The 18,311-nt window shown below is 41.8% G+C and overlaps 2 protein-coding genes and 1 long non-coding RNA gene across 4 annotated transcripts in view; 1 reads left to right on the top strand and 2 right to left on the bottom strand.

Moving 5' to 3' along the window:
* LOC125010510 overlaps positions 1-17,118 on the top strand; it is a 19,926-nt gene extending 2,808 nt beyond the window's left edge. The window contains exon 2 of the long non-coding RNA XR_007113089.1: positions 17,008-17,118. This is a non-coding gene — a long non-coding RNA (uncharacterized LOC125010510). The remainder of the gene's footprint in view (positions 1-17,007) is intronic.
* The window catches only part of LOC125009576 (coxsackievirus and adenovirus receptor homolog), a 51,807-nt gene continuing 34,370 nt past the window's right edge, over positions 875-18,311 (bottom strand). Inside the window, exons 1-2 of one of the 2 annotated variants that reach the window (XM_047587673.1) lie at positions 3,733-3,952; positions 875-1,387 (exon numbers count right to left, since the gene is read on the bottom strand). In XM_047587673.1, the coding sequence (XP_047443629.1) occupies positions 1,050-1,387; positions 3,733-3,799 (405 nt within the window). In that variant the 5' untranslated portion in view covers positions 3,800-3,952 and the 3' untranslated portion in view covers positions 875-1,049. Of the gene's footprint in view, positions 1,388-3,732; positions 3,953-18,311 lie in introns of those variants that run through there. The other variant, XM_047587680.1, reaches the window with a different exon arrangement.
* The window catches only part of LOC125009468 (high affinity immunoglobulin gamma Fc receptor I-like), a 160,549-nt gene continuing 153,195 nt past the window's right edge, over positions 10,958-18,311 (bottom strand). The window contains exons 4-9 of the mRNA XM_047587466.1: positions 16,229-16,471; positions 15,967-16,143; positions 15,797-15,883; positions 15,157-15,258; positions 12,875-12,961; positions 10,958-11,723 (exon numbers count right to left, since the gene is read on the bottom strand). Coding sequence (XP_047443422.1) covers positions 11,680-11,723; positions 12,875-12,961; positions 15,157-15,258; positions 15,797-15,883; positions 15,967-16,143; positions 16,229-16,471 — 740 coding nt within the window. The 3' untranslated portion in view covers positions 10,958-11,679. The remainder of the gene's footprint in view (positions 11,724-12,874; positions 12,962-15,156; positions 15,259-15,796; positions 15,884-15,966; positions 16,144-16,228; positions 16,472-18,311) is intronic.

Here is an 18,311-nt window from a genome sequence, read left to right on the forward strand (position 1 = left end):
ACAGTCACATTATAATAAGACTGATGATGAAATAAATGCTCTCAGTCAGTTTAACAGTGTAATTTTGACTCAGTTAATGTCTGAATGATGCTGGACCACAGACTAACAGTCTGGATTTTAGAAAACAGAGGGCTCCATGAGAAATGACATCACATGTGTAACACTAAGAATTCTTTGTAGCTATTTAGCAACAAACAACAAATGATAACAACAACAACAAAAACAGAACTCCATAAAACACTTATCAGGACTCTTTGGTCACTAACAGATCTTCTCGTCTGGCAATGAAAACACTTTTCACACATTGTAGAGTTTCTGTTTAACAGAAAGAAGTTTGTCTGAAATGAGATGGGTCAAGGATTCTGGATTAATATTAAAATGAATGAAAGATTCTTTGAGCAGATTGTTTCTCTGACTGAGTGTTTCCTGTGTGGATCCAGTTCTGCTGTTTGCTGACTGGAGGATGATGGTGTTGGAGGTCAGCTGCTACGGTGGTTGCTCATGTCTGCTGGATGTCCAGCATTGTTACCTCCTGTCTGTCCTCAGGTCCTCTGAAGAACTAGAACCAGCAGCAGGACACTCAGAGTCCAGCTGGAAACTTATCCCAGACATTTAAAGCTGCTTTGTATCAGGATCAGGATCAGGAGGAGGATGGTATGGACCAGGATGTCTGCGTCTTCTGAAGATCAGAAAACCAACAACAGCAACAACAACAGCAGCACCAACTGTCAGACCAACAATCAGACCAACAGATCTATTGTTATCTCCTCCCTCCTTATCTCCTCCATCCTTGTCTCCTCCCTCCTCGTGACCTGCAGACAGAAGCAGATGTGAGGTGTGAGGGAGCTGATGAGTGAAGAACAAACTGCTGTCAGACATCATCTACGTCACTCTGATCACATGACTCAGACCAGCTGTTTTCTAGAAAGTCTCATCAACAACATCTTTGTAAAAGTCAAACATCTGATCTGAGATCTTTCTCTGTCACATCAACAACCAGGAAGCAGCTTCACCTCTGATCAGAGACAAACACACAAACTCAACAACACTCACTCACCTGGAACTACATCCAGTCTGATGATGCTCGTCATCTGGTTTGTTTTAGTTTTAACACGACACTCGTATGTTCCACTGTCATCAGTCGTCACATTGTTCAGAATCAGAGACACGTCTCCATCCTTCATCTGTCTGTCCTGTAGATCCACTCGGTTCTTATAAGATGGATGTTGGTTGTCTGGATCAAACTGCTTGTCCCGATATAAAAGAAGAATCTCATCTTCCTTCATGTCAGTTCTTCTCCACTCTACCACTGTGACAGGTTCATTGTTCAGAGCTTTACATGGTAGAGAGACAGTCTGTCCAGGTTCAGCTGTGATGTTTGTCTGTCCTGAAGGAAACAACACAGAGCAGAGAGGTTAAAGGTCAACATGCAGCAGTCAGTCAGTGGGAGGAGCTACCAAAGAGAGGACTCTGGTCTAACACAGGCTAGGCTAATGTTAGCTCATGTTGGAGTTGAAGTAAATAAATGTGGATCACTGCAGCACAGAACAAGAGAAGATGTCTGAGTAGAGGGTCCATAGGAGCCTGAACCAGTAGCCCAGCAGCTATGTATTGCTAGCATTTAGCACAGAGAGGCGTCTGGCTGCAGACCTCCAGTGTGGGGCTGCTTCCAGTGCAGGCCGTACTCTCACTCCACCTCCACTGCCAGGACAGGAAGTAACGGGACATTTAACTGTGGAACTTGAACGCGACCGCATGAACTACATCACGGTAAGTGGCTGCTTTGATGATGCAAATAACAGCATGTTACAACTGCGGTTTAGGTTATTTGTCATGTTAAAGCTAGCTAACGGTAACGGTGGCTCCCACCTCCAAAGACATGCTCGCTAGGTTTATTGGTGATTCTAAATTGACCCTATGGTTGTTTGTCTCTGTGTTAGCCCTGTGATAGGCTGGAGACCTGTCCAGCAACCTCTGTGACCCTAGTGAGGATTAAGCGGGACTAGAAGATGAGATGAGATGAGTTATGTGAGAGGCTGATAACTTACAGCCGACGTACTTGTTTTACCCACTTTCACTTCAGTAAGTTTTAAAATGCTGAACATTTGCTTGTAGTTGAGTTCTTCTTCTTAAGTAAAGGAGCTGAGACTTACATGTTCTCTAAAATAGTATGTGATTAAGATTTAAAGTTTTCCTATTATACAATTTGCTGTAGGTAGAAATGAACCTTAAGTAATTTGTTTTGACACTTTAATACTGTGTAGAGACTTTCTAGAATGTTCCAGCTGTATAAAGTTGGGCTGAATTTGATCTGATTCAAACACATATAAGAGCAGCTTGAGCTGCCTCATACATCACGTCAGTGTGAATTATCTATCTTAAGCTTATCTCGCTTGTTTGTGGTCTTGGAAATAAATGATCAGTTCACATATGTACATTTGTAGTGAAGATCAGCAGACTAATGTTTGTTTCAGACTGGATGTCACTCCCCCAGACTGGGAGACAACAGTGACAGAGGAAGTCTTGTTTCCCAGTCTGTCTGTCAGATACTATTGGTGCAGCACTGGGAAGACTTTTTGTCTGTCTTTTTCACTGGACTCAAATGAATCCAAGAGGGTTCATGACTGCAGTCGTGCAGCAGAGTGGGTGGAGACAAATATCCACCTGTTTACTACCAGAGTGGAGCTGGCTCTGGTTCTGTGCATGGGGAGGAGGGACAGGCTGAGACTAAGAAGTCTCATCATATCAAGAGACAATAGACAGTCTTGGAGCCATTCCAGTTTGGCTTTTATAATATTGAAGACTTGTGGAAATTTTGTGAGGAAATTGTAGACCAAAGAAATTATCATGTCTATTGTGAGCGCTTCATTTATTATTATTATTTATTTAATTTTTTTGGTCAGCATTTGTCCAAACAGTTAAACACCACCAAGTGTCAACGTTTTATGAGATTGATGCAGTTGTATTTTTGCAGCTGAATATTTTATTGTCTATCTATTTAATGCCCGCCCCCACTGGGTCAAAACTCAGCAGAGCCGAGCCCATAGAAGACACAGAGACCGTGAACGTTCAGGGAGTGGTCATAATATAGACTGGTTTAGGCACTGAACTGATCCCATAGAACCTGTCTGCTCCAGTCTTCTACACATCAACATCTTCTAAATAATATTTATCTCCACTAAAACCCTGTACGGAGTACACAGTTGTTGGTACTTCCGGGTACTGTCAGACCCAGTGGTGCGATCAGCTCCACCGCCCGAGTGCTTTTTACTTTTTATTTCCTCATGTCTCACTGTATCTGTATCTGTGTTGTTGTGTTGTTACGCCCGATGTTTCTATCAGTCTTGTAAAACTTGACTTTTAAACGGATCCGTCCAACTAGAATCCGCTGAGGTTATGGTTCCACCCACAGATCGCTGGTAGACACCGAATAACTTAATGTTACAACTGCGATTACAGAAAAACAGCGATTGTTCTACATTTATTTCCTCCAACTCCCAAATGAATTCCTCACTTTGTAGAACAAGAAAAACTCAACAGACCTGACGAGAGTTTTAGCAGCATAATAAAAGACGGACGACGACACCAAAGAAGAATGAGGAAGAACGGACATTGTTAAGGTGTCCATCCCTTCATACAAACCCAGTTAGTTTCACCGTCTGATAACAAATCAAAGTGTTCACAGTGTCTCCTGAACACGTCAGAGATAAAGTCACTTTAGTTTCTACTCACCTCCAGAGACAAAGAGGACAAAGCTCAGTAAAGTCAACCAGAGTGACGCAGATGTAACAGACGCCATGTTGTCTTCTACTTCCTGCTTCCTCCTCAGTTTATCAATACATTTATTTTTGAAATCTTATTTTCAACAACAACATAAGACGAGACTTGCTATACAATGCAGAATGTATACTATAAAGTATATACTGTATAATAAAAGAGAGTTATAGATAATAAGCTCCAAACTTCAAACTTTATTTATTTATATAGCACTTTTCATACTAACCCAAATAACCCAAAGTGCTTTACATAAAAAACAACAACAAACAAAACAAAACACATAAAACATTACAACAAGACACACAAACACATAAACAATCACACATACACACGCACGCACACAGCATATAAACAGGCACGCACACGTCCCAAAGGGGCATCGCTGGGGAGGTCTCCCTGACCCAGGCAGAGAGGCCCCCACACCCAGGTGCAGAATGCCTGACTACCCAGGCCAGAGGGACTCAAGGAACGGCCCCCCATGGGCAGACAGGAACAACCCAGAGCGTGGGAGGCCCCCCCAGTCCCAGTCAACAGTCTCTGTGGCCCTGAGGTTCTCCAGCTGTTCCACAGTCGGGGTCATAATAACTGAATGCTGCCCCCCCATGTGTCCTAGATCTAACTTGTGGTATTGTTAAAAGGCCGGTGCTGGAGGACCTCAGGGTTCATGAGGGTTGATACGGTAAAAGTCAGACAGATAAGAAGGCCCAAGACCATTAAGACATTTAAAAACTACTAAAAGAACCTTAAAATCGATCCTGAAAATCGATCCTGAAACACACGGGGAACCAATGCAGCGATTTTAAAACTGGTGTAATGTGCTCCCGCCCTCCGGAATAAAACTAAGCTCAGAGTCTAAAATCACGCTCAGATTTTTAACAGATTGTGAAATCTTAAAATCCTGTAGTTCTGGTGAAAGTTTCTCTCTCTGGCGTTCAGGACCGATGACTAAAACTGTTTGTCTTGGTGTACGCCAAAGTACACATCAAATATTTTTGTCAAGGATGTTTTCTGTCATTTTAGGTAGTTAATATAATGTTGATGTATGCAGGTCCTCTGAAGAACTAGAAACACTCAGATCTGAGACATTTAAAGCTGGTGAGGACCAGGAGGAGGATGGTATTATGGTATTATCCACGTCACTCTGATCACATGACTCAGACCAGCTGTTTTCTAGAAAGTCTCATCAACAACATCTTTGTAAAAGTCAAACATCTGATCTGAGATCTTTCTCTGTCACATCAACAACCAGGAAGCAGCTTCACCTCTGATCAGAGACAAACACAAACTCAACAACACTCACTCACCTGGTGGAAATACATCCAGTCTGCAGCTGTGACAGGTTCATTGTTCAGAGCTTTACATGGTAGAGAGACAGTCTGTCCAGATTCAGCTCTGATGTTTGTCCGTCCTGAAGGAAACAACACAGAGCAGAGAGGTTAAAGGTCAACATGCAGCAGTCTGAGGATGAACCCATTTCTTGTTTATAATTCTCATTCTGAACACCAGGCAGATTTCAAATCCAATCCAGAAAGCGTTTACTTTTACCAAGGACTCTAGACTGTTCTATGGTTATAGTCATGGCACTCCCCCATACAAACAGCATCACCTAAAAGACCACAAACTTGTGGTTCCAGATCTTGTTTACCATGTGCATGATAACTAGCTGGTGTGCAGCATAACAGAATGACCATGAGTTGTATTTAATTTGTGATGTTGACTTGCTACCAACGTGTTGCCATTTTATTATTATTATTATTTTATAAAGCCGTTTCTTTTCTTTTTTTGGTAAGCTTCACAGTTTAAGGCCAGAACAGCAACTTGTGTAACACTGTGCAAGTTCTGATTCATGTTCCTTTACCTTTGTCTCCTGAGAAAAGGAAAATGCATTTATACATTTGTGTCTGTGTGCCGGGGCAGCTTGAAGGATGAGAGAAACCAGAGAGTTGTGCGTTGCTTCAAACAGATATCGTAAGGCCAGGCCCACAGAGAAGCTGACCACCTCTCGCATTAACGTATTAGCTGAGCCGAGAGCGAAAAGACGAACGGCTCTGAAAGTGTGGCCTGTGAAAACGATAAATAGATTTCACTGTCACTTTAAACGATTTAAAAGCTTCTGCTCCAATATCTGAGAAGAGGAGACATATTCAGATTTAATATATATACAGATGAGCTCAGGGAAAAACGTTATTGTAGCAAATGTGGTGGTTAATGGTGGTTAAAGTCTGTGATTGTACAACAGAGCTTTCAAGTTACAAATCCCCAGAAGACGCGCTATGAGCCAATCACTGGAAGGTTGAATGAGTAAATTGAACCCTGAGTGTGTTATCTGATTCTGGTCTGGCTCAGAGTCAGAAAATGTCCGTATTATAGTACGTCCACTGCACTGTTATACCCCTTTATGCCTTTATTTTGACCATTTTGTATCTCATCTCTGCATCATGCTGTGGCCTTGCATTGCTTCATTAGAAAAACAATCCTTGTGGTATCTTCTACATTCTGTAGGGACGGTAGATGTAAATGCACCTTTATAAATACTTGCCGAGCGCTCTTTTGGGGAGAAAAGATAGAGGTATATTAAACTGCTCCATTATTTTTCTATGTAAAGAAAAAAGCAAGATGTGTAAAATGAAACCTGCTCAGACGCATTTTGATCTCTCTATGAAATTATTGCAGCACCACAAGAGGTATAACTCATATGGTCTATAGCTCAGTGAATGTACTGTATATTTTACACGAATCCGAAACACTTGAATCATCAAGGCCCATATTGAATTGTCAGTACTTCAGTACAGGATTTACTAAACATTTGTAAATCAACACTAGATTCCCCTCAAAGCAATTTATGATTTAATTTATATGATGATCAGAATCAGAATCAGAAAAAACTTTATTTATCCCTGAAGGGCAATTCTTCTGTGGTGCTTTTTCTTTTAATTTTAATGTTATAACTGAGTTCTACATTTCCTCTGGTCTAACACAGGCTAGGCTAATGTTAGCTCATGTTGGAGTTGAAGTGAATAAATGAACAAGGAAAAGCATTTCAGGCCAATCACAGCTGATACAGAGCTACATGTTTGTGGAGATGCACATCACGCTTTGGTGTTAGGATCCAAAGTGACACTGTCAACGTACCGTGGGGCTATAAGTTATTCTAAAGTGCCATCAAGCAAGTTAACCTGAACCTGTATCACACTTGAAATAATAGTAGTTTGTTTTTGTTTTTGTCCTCTCAGCTGGAGCTCACCTGTAATAATTTTAATTATTTAATGTTCAGAGTAGAATAACTAGTCTGGAGGAAGATGGTGAAGAAGACACAGAGATTTAAACGAGGCTCCTCATCGATAATATGGAACTAGTTCACATATCAGAAGGTGGATAAGATGGAACAAATTTCTCTCATGCTAAGACGATAGCTTAACTGTGCTAATTGGTAAGTAGCCCCCCTTATTCCACTCAGTGTGGACACACAGACACCACCATGCTTCTTGACCAATCACGTATGGCATTAACCTAAAAAAATTAAAAAACCATAATCGTCTCCCAAGGACGGGAACTTAGGAGCAGGACTTGTTCATGACCAAGCTGTTGCTAGTATCGTCCACTACGACTGTTCCTGTAACTACCTATGTCTTCTACATGCCACATCTACATCTACAGATGCTCGTTGTGTTTATGTCAGCGCATGTCTTTCCCCTGTGGTGGAGCTGGACACTGAGGACACAGCACAGTTTGAAGTCAGGCGACAACAACAACAGTCAATTTTTATTTTTTAAATGGATCCATGTTATTAGCAAAGTGTCTTAAATGTCTATATAAATATAAATTTGTAGAAAAGTTAAAAATAGGCGGTTCACTTTAGTGCTCAAATAATAAACAAACTCAGTTCAGATTGAGTTGAACTTTCTCCCTGAAAACCAGGAAATAACATTTGGAATCTGGATGTAGAGATTTCTGACCTGAAGCCTCATGACAACACTGCCTCATCCTTCACATCTGAAAACTGTCAGGCCTTCCTTTCTTTTTTTAAGAGTCCAAAACAGACTCCATCCACAACAGCGTCCATTCCTCCACCTCCACCCAGCCCCCCCCCCCCCCCGGCATCACCCCATTCTCAAAAAACCTGGACTCGACCCAAACTGCACCTCCATCTTTTGGCCCATCTCTAACCTTCCCTTCCTCTGCAAAACCCTTGAACCCGCCTCACCCACAACCCCCTATATGAAGTCTTTCAATCTGGTTTCCTCCAAAAACATAGCACAGTCTCTCCTCAGACTCTGGCCAAATCAGTATCCTCATCCTCCTGGACCTCACTGCTGCTTCTGACTCCATCCTCCTCTCCATCCTCCACTCCATCCTCTTCTCGCACATTGAAAAATCACTTCACATCACTGGTACTGCCCCCTCCCGTTCATCATCTACATCCTTCCCCTCGGCAACATTCAACCGTACCTCTCCACTGAATCCATCACCTCCTCCATGTCTCCACCCTCTCAACCTGCCTCTCAGAAATAAACACCTGGATGAAAACCAACTACCTCCAACTGAACTGCAGTAAGTCAGACCTCCTCCTCCAAACACCTCACCCCTTCAGCTGATTCCCTCCTCCCTCACCCGCAATCTTGGATTCATCTTTGACCCTCAGTTCACCCTCAGAAATATTGCCCGTCTCTGTCATTGTGTATTTAATATGTACAGTTTGTTTTCTTTTTTTGTGTGTGTGATTTTATGTCTGTGAAGTGTCTTTGAGTTTTGAAAAGCGCTACACAAATAAAATATAATAGTTTTATTATTGTTTGTTATGACTTAAATGCTGTTGCTGCCATGCTGAAAATGTTCATATTCTTAAAATAAATTATTAAATACAGTAGAGCTTTATAGTAACGGCCCCTACCTGTCTGTTCTTCAACTTACCTCTTATTTCTCTGATGTTTTGATCCACGCTCCCTGCCTCCGATAGTTATTTCGATTTTACGCCCGATGTCTCTATCAGTCATGTAAAATTTGACTTTTAAATGGATCCGTCCAATTGGAATCCGTTGAGGTTACAGTTCCACCCACAGGTTAGTGTTGAGGTTAGTGTCTAGTGATGGTAGACACTAAATGTTACAACTGTGATTACAGAAAAACAGCAGTTGTTCCACGTTTCTTTGCTCCAACTCCCAAATGAACCACTCACTCTGAAGAACAAGAAAAACTCAACACACCTGACGAGGGAGTTTTAGCAGCAGAGACACATGACGACACCAAGAAGAATGAGGAAGAATGAGGAATGCACCGGCTGCACCGGTTAAGCTGTCATAGGGCGAGAGGCCGGGTAAACCCTGGACAGTCTGTCAGTCTCAGACTAACACAGAGACACACAATCATAGAATCAATTTAGAATCAACACTAAACCTTAGTGAGCGTGTCTTTGGAGGTGGGAGGAAACCAGAGTACCCAGAGAAAACCCACAGGGACACAGGGAGGACTCCACCCAGACCTTCTCGCTGGGAGGCATCAGTGCTAACCACGTCCTAAGTATATATTTTATAATCAAAGAGAGCTCCCCCTGGTGGCTGGTTGAAGTATAGGTAGTAAGCTCCTCTTCCTCCATGTTAGTGGGAAAAACTGAAAAGGTTATACAGGTCCTCTGAAGAACTAGAAACACTCAGAGTTCAACTGGAAACTGATCTGAGACATTTAAAGCTGCTGATTGTTCAGGAGGATGATGATGGTGGTTATTATCTACAAAACAAGACTGACTATACAATGGAGAATGAAAAATCTAAAGTATGGATGGATGGATGGATAGATGGATAGATGGATAGATGGATAGATAGATAGATAGATTCCTTAAAATAAGGCTTCATCACATCATCAAACCACCTCTCTGACATCACAGAGTGCTGTTCAAAATTGTCCTCTTTCAATGGTTCAATGGGCTCAAACCCTCTCACCAAGGAATAGATAAAATAGATTAGATAAGATTATTAGATTACATTTAATAAATAGGACTGATGCAGATAGAATATATATTACATATTAATATAGATTTTTTCAGTTTGCAGAATCAGGCAGCAGTGAGACTCCTCTGTGACTACTTCCTGCTTCCTGACTCCCTGATACTACAATACCTGCTACTCCTTCAGCAGAGACCGTCGCTCTGTCTGCAGAAAGAGCAGTAACAAAATGTATCAAGTGTATCTTTATTCATTGAGTCGTATTTAAATAAAATGAAACAACATTTAAGTAGCAACTTAAAAAGGAAAAGGAAAGAAGTGGATGAGACCAGGACGCTGCAGAGATCAGTGGGTTGAGCTGTGACTCTGTTCTGTTCTGTTTGCAAACAACTTCAAATGAACTTAAATCACAGTAATGAAAACCAACTCCTGTTCTATTTAATGAAAACACACCTCCTCCCCCCACTGCTACTTAGTGGATTGTGTTATTATTTTGCAGACCTTGTGTCTGTGTCAAGGCACCCTGTGACCTCTGCATGACTTTCCTTTGTACACCATATATGATCACTCCTGTGCTGTTATTATTAGATTATTTCACTGTTTCAAGATCCCCTCATGTCCCTTCAAAGACCTGCAGGTGTCGGCCTCTGTGGGAACCTGGGCCTAAAACAAATCTCTTCTCACTCTGTCACAATGTTCAGAGAGGAGAGACGACTCAAACACAGGACACTCTGACTCTGAGACAGGAGGAATAAACTAAACGTTTAACAAACTAACAAACTGTCCAGGAGAAAACAGAGCATCCAACAAATATACAGGGAGACAGAGAGACAATGAGACATGAGGACAAAGACACAGGCTTAGCGACCTTTCAAAATAAAACAGGAAATGACTACAGAATACCCCTGTCATAAATGTGGACATTTGAAGAAGAAAAATAAGGATGACAGGTCCTCCATTATCCATCATGTCTCATCTGTCTTCAAGAGGAAGTGTCAACATCTAGTTTTAAGATCTTTCATCTAAGCATGAGGTCAACTTTAATGTCCAGGTGTCTCTATACAGACAGGACCGGAGTCACATGACCTGTCCTCAATGATCTTAACTGATGAGTTTAGTTTCAGTCTTATTGTCTGGATCAGAACTCTGTGGAGGATGGGGGCTAAACTTAGTTTATATGAAACAAAAGCATTGAAGTGACCAGACTCTGCAGCACAGATCAGTATCATCACAACAACAGGTCGGAATAAAAACATTTATTGGGAATAACTGCTGTTCAAACATCTTCTGAACACAAGGAAGTGTTTTACAGATTGATTTTAAGTCACACCGACACAGATCCAAAGCTCTTCTCTGCAGAGAGGTCAGCAGCTAAATGATGCTCGATCTATTTCTGTCTGCAGTTGTGGTTTTTGTGCATCGGTTTTCAACACTGCAGAGAGGTGTGATCGGTCAGCCAAAACCAAAACGGAGCAAGTCAAATTTTCCACCTGACATGTTGGTGAAAACCACAGAACCACACGAGAACAAAACAACAAATGAGATCACATTTATTGATCCTCCAGAGAAACCAGATCACTGCTGCTAATTATAATGTTGAATAAGAGAATCCAAAGTTATCATTAGACTCCATTAAATAGAATTTATTTTTGACAATAAGTGGATAATGAAGCACTGAAAGAGTGGAGAACTATAACATGCCCCAACCAGCCACATCCCCCCCCCCAGCAGGACGCAGCCTGACACACCACACACACAAACTTGGGACTTGTGTGTCTGTTCGTATTTAAAGTATTTTAACAGTCACATTTACCCAAACATTCAAGCACTGGGAGCAACCTGGGCTTCAGTGTCTCGCTGCCTCACTAGTCCACCCTACCCACTGAGACCTTAGATGTGGTCTGAGGGGCCGAGGGGACCGGTCAGAGTCCAGCACCTGGACATCAGCTGGTGGACGGGTGGACTACTTCACTGAAGAGTAGACGACCTCTGGCTCTGGTGGAACCTCTGAACACAGACACACACAGTTCAAATTAAATCACACACTGCTGTTAAATCACAGATTTTCTATCACAAACAGACACCTCAGATCAGAATTCACAGCTGAACAGTTGCAACACAGACTCACAACCCTGATGCTTCCATAAAGACTCTCTCTGACAAACTGAAGCAACAAGACCCGACCTGGAAGCCACAGGTCTGAACTCATCAGCTGATGCTCTGGTCATGCTTTCCATGCAGAGGGAACTAGTCAGGAACAAGTCTGATTTGAGGGGAACTGTTCATGTTGCTGCTTTGAAAGAGTAAAGTCAAAGGTCAGTGGTAAATATCTGACTTTATTGCATATCATCAGTCCCAGGTCCTCCGCTCTATGTTCTGGAGAAACTGCAGCTGAATAGGAGGACAGGAGGAGTCACTTTATTTTTCATTTATACTAAAGAAGTTTACGTTAGTCTTTACATCCAAAGCTGCTGAACTCTTAGATGGTAGCCGTCTAGAGGTTACAGGTGGTATTGCTTCATGAGTTGAACATGAAAAACCAATCGTGCAATGAAATGAGACAGTGGCTGCTGTTAATTAACACACTGAGTGTTTCGCCCTGGACATCACAGTTACATGTGTCCTCTCTGAGAGAATGGGTGGGGGAACTCAAAACATGATCACAAAATAACAGACAGACACAGAACCAAGGCAGCAACAGTTTCCACATGAGGTCTGACTAATAACTAATTAGAGCCTCTAGCGCCCTGACAGAAAGGCTTTGAACTGTCTAAGATAAGATAATACTTTATTGATCCCTACAGGGGAAATTCAACTCTACTCTCTCTGAAGAGTGAGCAGGACGTCAAACTGAACGTGTCACAAGGAAGCATCTAGAAACACTTATATATGCTTTGAACTTTTTAGGTTTGGAGTAAAAAGTCAGTCACCTTTGTTGAAACTGGTTCAGATTTATGATACTTCTGCTGCCAGAGTCTGAGATATTCTATGTTCTGTTTTTACTTTAATAGACATCATACGTCTTAAATCACAACTCTTTTCACAGATCTGAGAACAAGTCAAGCTCATCTTAACTTAGCTTAACTTAGCTTAGCTCATCGTAGCTCATCTTATCTTAGCTTAGATTATCCAGAGTAGAAAGTAAAGAGCAGCTGTACCTCTGGTCCTTTTTGGTCTGATGGCTATTTGTCCATAAGTGATGTTCTCTGTTCTCACTGCTGCGTAGACTAAAGCTGGATCACTCTCTGGAAAATAAAACACATAAGAGTTACATTAATAATAAATCTTCTGCATTAAGTTAGGATGATCTGTTCCTGGTGTTGTGATCAAAACCAGTTCCATCATCTCTAAACTGTCCAATGGTTTTCTTCCTCTCTTTTGCGTGGAATTGTGTGGACCCACACCAATTTACATACAAGGAGAACAGGCCGATGGAGGACCCCATCGCCGTTGCAGTCCATGCACTGCTGAAACATCCAGAGCACAAAAACACCTACATGAGACTGCTCTTTGTCCACTTCAGCTCTGCCTTCAACACAATCCGGCTCGACAAACACCAAGTCACACTTGCAAGTACAACTGGATTGTGGAGTCCAGTGTGAGAGTGTGAGAGTGGACGGGAACACCTCCTCTTCACTCCTCACCAGCTCCGGGGCTCCCCAAGGTTGTGCCATCAACATCATACAGGAGGAGGTGCAACATCTGACATCATGGTGTGATAGCAATAACTTGAAGGAAATTATCGTGGACTTCTGTAGAAACAGCCGGTGGAAAAGAGTGTCTGGCTTAAATACGTGGGAGTAACCATGTCAGAGGACCTGTCCTGGAGCACTAACATCTCCTCAAAGCACAGCAACATCTGCATTCATCATTGGGTCTACTCTACCAGAGATCAGCTGTGTCTGAGGAGGGTCCACAGCATCATGTGTGATCAACACCACCTGGCACATCACCTGTTCCCCCTGCTACCCTCAGGTAGAAGGTACAAGTCCATATGAGCCCAAACCACCAGACTGGAGCAGAACCTGTAGCCTCAGGCAGTGGAGCTGCTAAACTGTTGCCCTCTCTCCTCTCTGTGTCCCACCCTGAGACATTCAACATACCCCACTGTTACAATAGCTGTGAAATGGACCTTTCATTGTTGCACCACTCAAAACATGACTTAAACAAACATGTCTGTGTGCGCCCCTCACCCCATATGTCTATGTGTGTTTACTGTTTAGTACTCTTGTGCCTACATTGAATAACTTGAATTATTGTGCTTATTTATTTATTTATTAGCTCAGAAAGTTTTTCTGTTCTCTCCATAATATACTCCAGGCACTACAGCTGTACTGTTGGTATATTTGCTGCAGCAGTTTAACATTATTTTCTATGTAAACTGGATCACATTAATTCTTCACAGTTTTTTCTCTTCTTAACACCTCTGGTGGGAATGTTTGTGAAACAGAGAACTGGACGACCACAAACAGTTTGCTGCTATTTGTACAAACTGACACATTTGGCCACGAGGTAGAAAACTCACATATGTGCACACTGAGAGCAGCCACACTAGACCACACTATACTGACAGGTCCCACTATCACAGTGCAGCCAGAAGGAGGAAGTTGCTGCTGTGGTTTTACATGCAGAGTTAAAAAGTTCTAAATTAATGATTTTATTAAGAGACAGTTTGAGAGGCTGAAAACTCCCAGCAGAGGAACTCTGTTCTCATGAGTCTGTCTCTTTATTCTCTCATGGTTTTTGAAATCTGCTCTAGACTGAAATCTCAGTAAGTCGCCAGTAGCTGCATGATGTGGGTTATTCCTTTGTGTTATTGTTTTTTGTCTGACTGTGCCTTGAACCAGTCAACATGAGTTTTGGTAGTTTTGGTCAGAATGTTTGGACTATGTGCGCTTGATGGGACCCAGAGGGAGTGTGTCATGAGAAGTGTTTTATGAGTTGACACACTCAGTTTGAGTTTACATCTGTCCCTCAGCGACAAGGAGACACAATGTGACACAAATGATGCAACTGGCCAAACAACCACATCTCCTTAGACACTGTTTTGCCAACTACTTTTTGTACATTCATCCTAAATGCTTATTGTGTAATTGTTCTTGATTACACTGTTTATTTAAGTAGATAACAATAATTTTTCTTTCATTTTAATCTAATCTTATTTTATTTTTAATCTTTCTTGTGTTTTTTTAAGAGTGTTTGCTTTTATGTACCACAAAGCTACAGTCACAAAGTAATTTCCCTCATCATTAAAGTCTGTCTAAGTCTAAGTCTACTTACTAAGGAGGTGAACATGATGAAGATCATCAGCATGTTGATGTTAGCATTTAGTGTTAGCATGTTGCTGTTAGCGTTTAGTGTTAGCATGTTGATGTTAGCATTTATCTGAGAGCAAAGCTGTAGCAGTGAACATGGTGCAGAGAAAGAGGAGCAGCTGTACCTCTGGTCTTTGACCTGTGTTTCTTGTCTCTGATGAATATTTCTCCATAAGTGACGTCTTGTGTTGTTCTCACTGCTGAGTAGACTGCAGCTGGATCACTGTCTGGAAAATACAACACATACACATCACATTACTACAGCTACTGCAGCTGATAGCAGTACTGCTGCTGCAGGGAGTACTACGATACTCACATCATCTCTACTCAAAGTAAGACTTTATTAAAATGAAATCTGAATGTACTAACTATGAGCAGGTTCATGTTCAGATCAGAATCAGGAAACAGAGCTGTTAGCTTCTGTTAATAGACTCACCACAGGAACAAACCACTCAGAGAACAAAGCTCCCTGACAACAGACTGAAACCATAAGTACTGTACTATAAACTATAAATTACATGATTCCTGATACTTTTAGAGTAAACTGCATCAGTTTCTGCATCATGAACAAAGTGAGGTAGAAGAAATGACCTCATACCCACAGTATTATCTGTGTGTTCATCACTAACCTCCTGGCATCCCTTTGTCAGAATGGCACCATTCATTCTTCTTTATAAACGTGTATCTTTGCCTAAACTTACCCCAGAACAAACAAATGTTCTCAACAAACACATAAAGACAAAGAACAACAATAATCATCTCTACCTCTGCTCCGTCTGATTGGCTGTTTCTTGTTTCGTGATATTTTGATGTCACTGTACGTGATGTCTTCTCTGATGTTTTCTCCAACAACTGAAATTAAGTGAACAATATGTTTTAATGGAATCTAAATGAACATTTGATGAAAGGAAGCTGTTTGACTGTTTATGTCTCACCTTCATGTTTCCTACGAACACATCGCCTCACCAGGAAAACCAGAAACACCAGAAGAAGAACAGAAAAGAAAGAAGAAAGAGACAAGAACACAGGGAGGAGAGGAGAGGAACCAGGAGGAGGAGAGGAACCAGGAGGAGGTGTTGTTGTAGGAGGAGGTGTGGTGGTGGTGAGTTTCTCTAGAATGAATCAAAGTTAATAATGAACTGATTGTCTCATTGTGAATGTTGAAAGCTGCTGAAGAATCATCTCTGACCTCCTCACCTGTGACAGTGATCCAGCTGGATGGAGACTCTCCATGACTGATGATGTGACACTTGTAGAGGCCTTCATCAGACCTGTTAACATTGTGAATGGTCATGTGACCTGTAGACTCAGTCCTGATCAAGGAGCCATCTTTATAGAAAGTAGCTGAGAGGATGGAGGGAGTCTTTGTTTTACAGGTCAGAGTAACGTCATCTCCCTCCATCACAGGGAGGACAGGACTCTGCAGGATCACTGGTCCACCTCAACACAGAGACAAACTACAGCATTTCATCCATTTCCACACAGCTTCTTCAATACTAACTCCACAGTCTGAGCTTACCAGAGACAGTGAGGTTGATGCTGTTACTGGTTGCTCCCTCTCTGGACTCACACCAGTAAACTCCACTGTCCTTGCTGATGGTGTGGCTGATGTTACAGGAAGAACCAGCTGCTTTTCCCCAGACAGCTCCACACTGAGTCTTCTGTTCTGTGGTGGTGTTTCTCCTCAGAGTCCATCCAGCAGAGCTGTCGTCCTCTTCACAGCTCAGAGACACAAAGTCTCTTTTAAAGAACTGAGAGCTGCTGGGACTCACAGTCAGACGAGCTGGGAGGGTTCAGATGAAACAATAGGATTCATTTAATGTCTTTTCTCTGAGAGCTGTTGACTGAAAGCTTTGACTCTACTGAGTAATAATGATGAGGACTGAACAGGTATAAAGTGAATGAAAATGTTGACTAACCTTGGTTTGTTGAGCTGAACAGCAGAGAGCTCAGAACTAAAGAGAAATGACACTCAGGTTAGTTTGAGTTCAACTAAATCATCAAGAAGAGTTTCATTCATCTCTGGTTCCTCTAAGATCTCTGGTGGATCCACTGCTGAGGACTCAGTCATGTTAAAGAATCATTCAACACTAACTCCAGACACACTTTATGTCGACTGCTGCTGTTCTGAAAGTCTTCATCTGCTAAATGTTTATTTCAGTTGCAGTAAAACCAGGACCGTGGTGCTACACAAATATAAATGTCCAGTCTACCAAGACACAACATCACAGAACTGACACATTTCTATTTCCAGTTCAACAAAGACAGAGAAGACAGTGTAACGTATTAATGACTGCATCACTACAGTCCAGTACGTAGGCTAAGGTCCAGATGAAGAGTCATGCAAACAGCAGCAGTGCTGTTCTATGGTCAGTGCTATAGAATAATGATCAGTTCACAGTTAACTGACTCTGTTCTCATGTTGGTTCTTCCACTTTAATGCTGTAGTTTGAGTCTAAAAGCAGAAGCTGAAGCTTCCTCGTGGTTTTCCTGACTATGAACAGTGACAATATTCAACAAACACACGACTTGTAGCTCAGAGCATAAAGACAGGTGTGTGTTCGCTTCACAGTTCCACTGATAGAATCACTGACTGAAGCTGACCTGTTCCTTTCTGACCAGTTTCCTCTTTAAATGATTCCAGTTCCTCTTTAGACCTGCAGCTAGTCCTCATGCTGACTTGATCCTGACTAGTTTCTATGTCTCCTTCATCACTTATCAACAGTCAAAGATTGTGGACTTACAGAGCAGACGCTGTAGAGACGTTTCCTTCATTGTCCTTCTCACTCGTCTGACCTTTTTTCATCTTTTCTCAGTGACACCAAGTAAAGCCCGCCCTCTTCCTCATATATGAGCCTCTGGTTTTTCTCTATTGTATGAAGACAAACACATTATGTGACAGTTTCTCTACATTTCATTCAGTCTGTTTAACAGATATTGAAGACAATGAAGGAATAAAATGACTTCAGTGATTAATTGTGCCTAATATCCTCTACATATAAGCTTGGATTCATCATGATCAGAGAAACTTTAAATTTGTTGGAACTATTGTTACTTGTTGGAGTGCTGCTATACAAGGAATCCCAGAGAGAGGGGATACATGCAGCAAATGTCGGAGAAATGGATACTCCGAAAGCACCAGTCTAGACTAACAAAGAAACACTTGTTAGCCCAGTGTTCCAACACCGTAATCGAAAACTACTATCACAACTACAGATTGATTGAAACACACACAGTAAGGGGGAATATGACAGGTCAGCGGGGAGATGTCTTCATCACC

The sequence above is a fragment of the Mugil cephalus genome, chromosome 1, assembly GCF_022458985.1.
Source record: "Mugil cephalus isolate CIBA_MC_2020 chromosome 1, CIBA_Mcephalus_1.1, whole genome shotgun sequence".
NCBI lineage: Eukaryota > Metazoa > Chordata > Actinopteri > Mugiliformes > Mugilidae > Mugil > Mugil cephalus.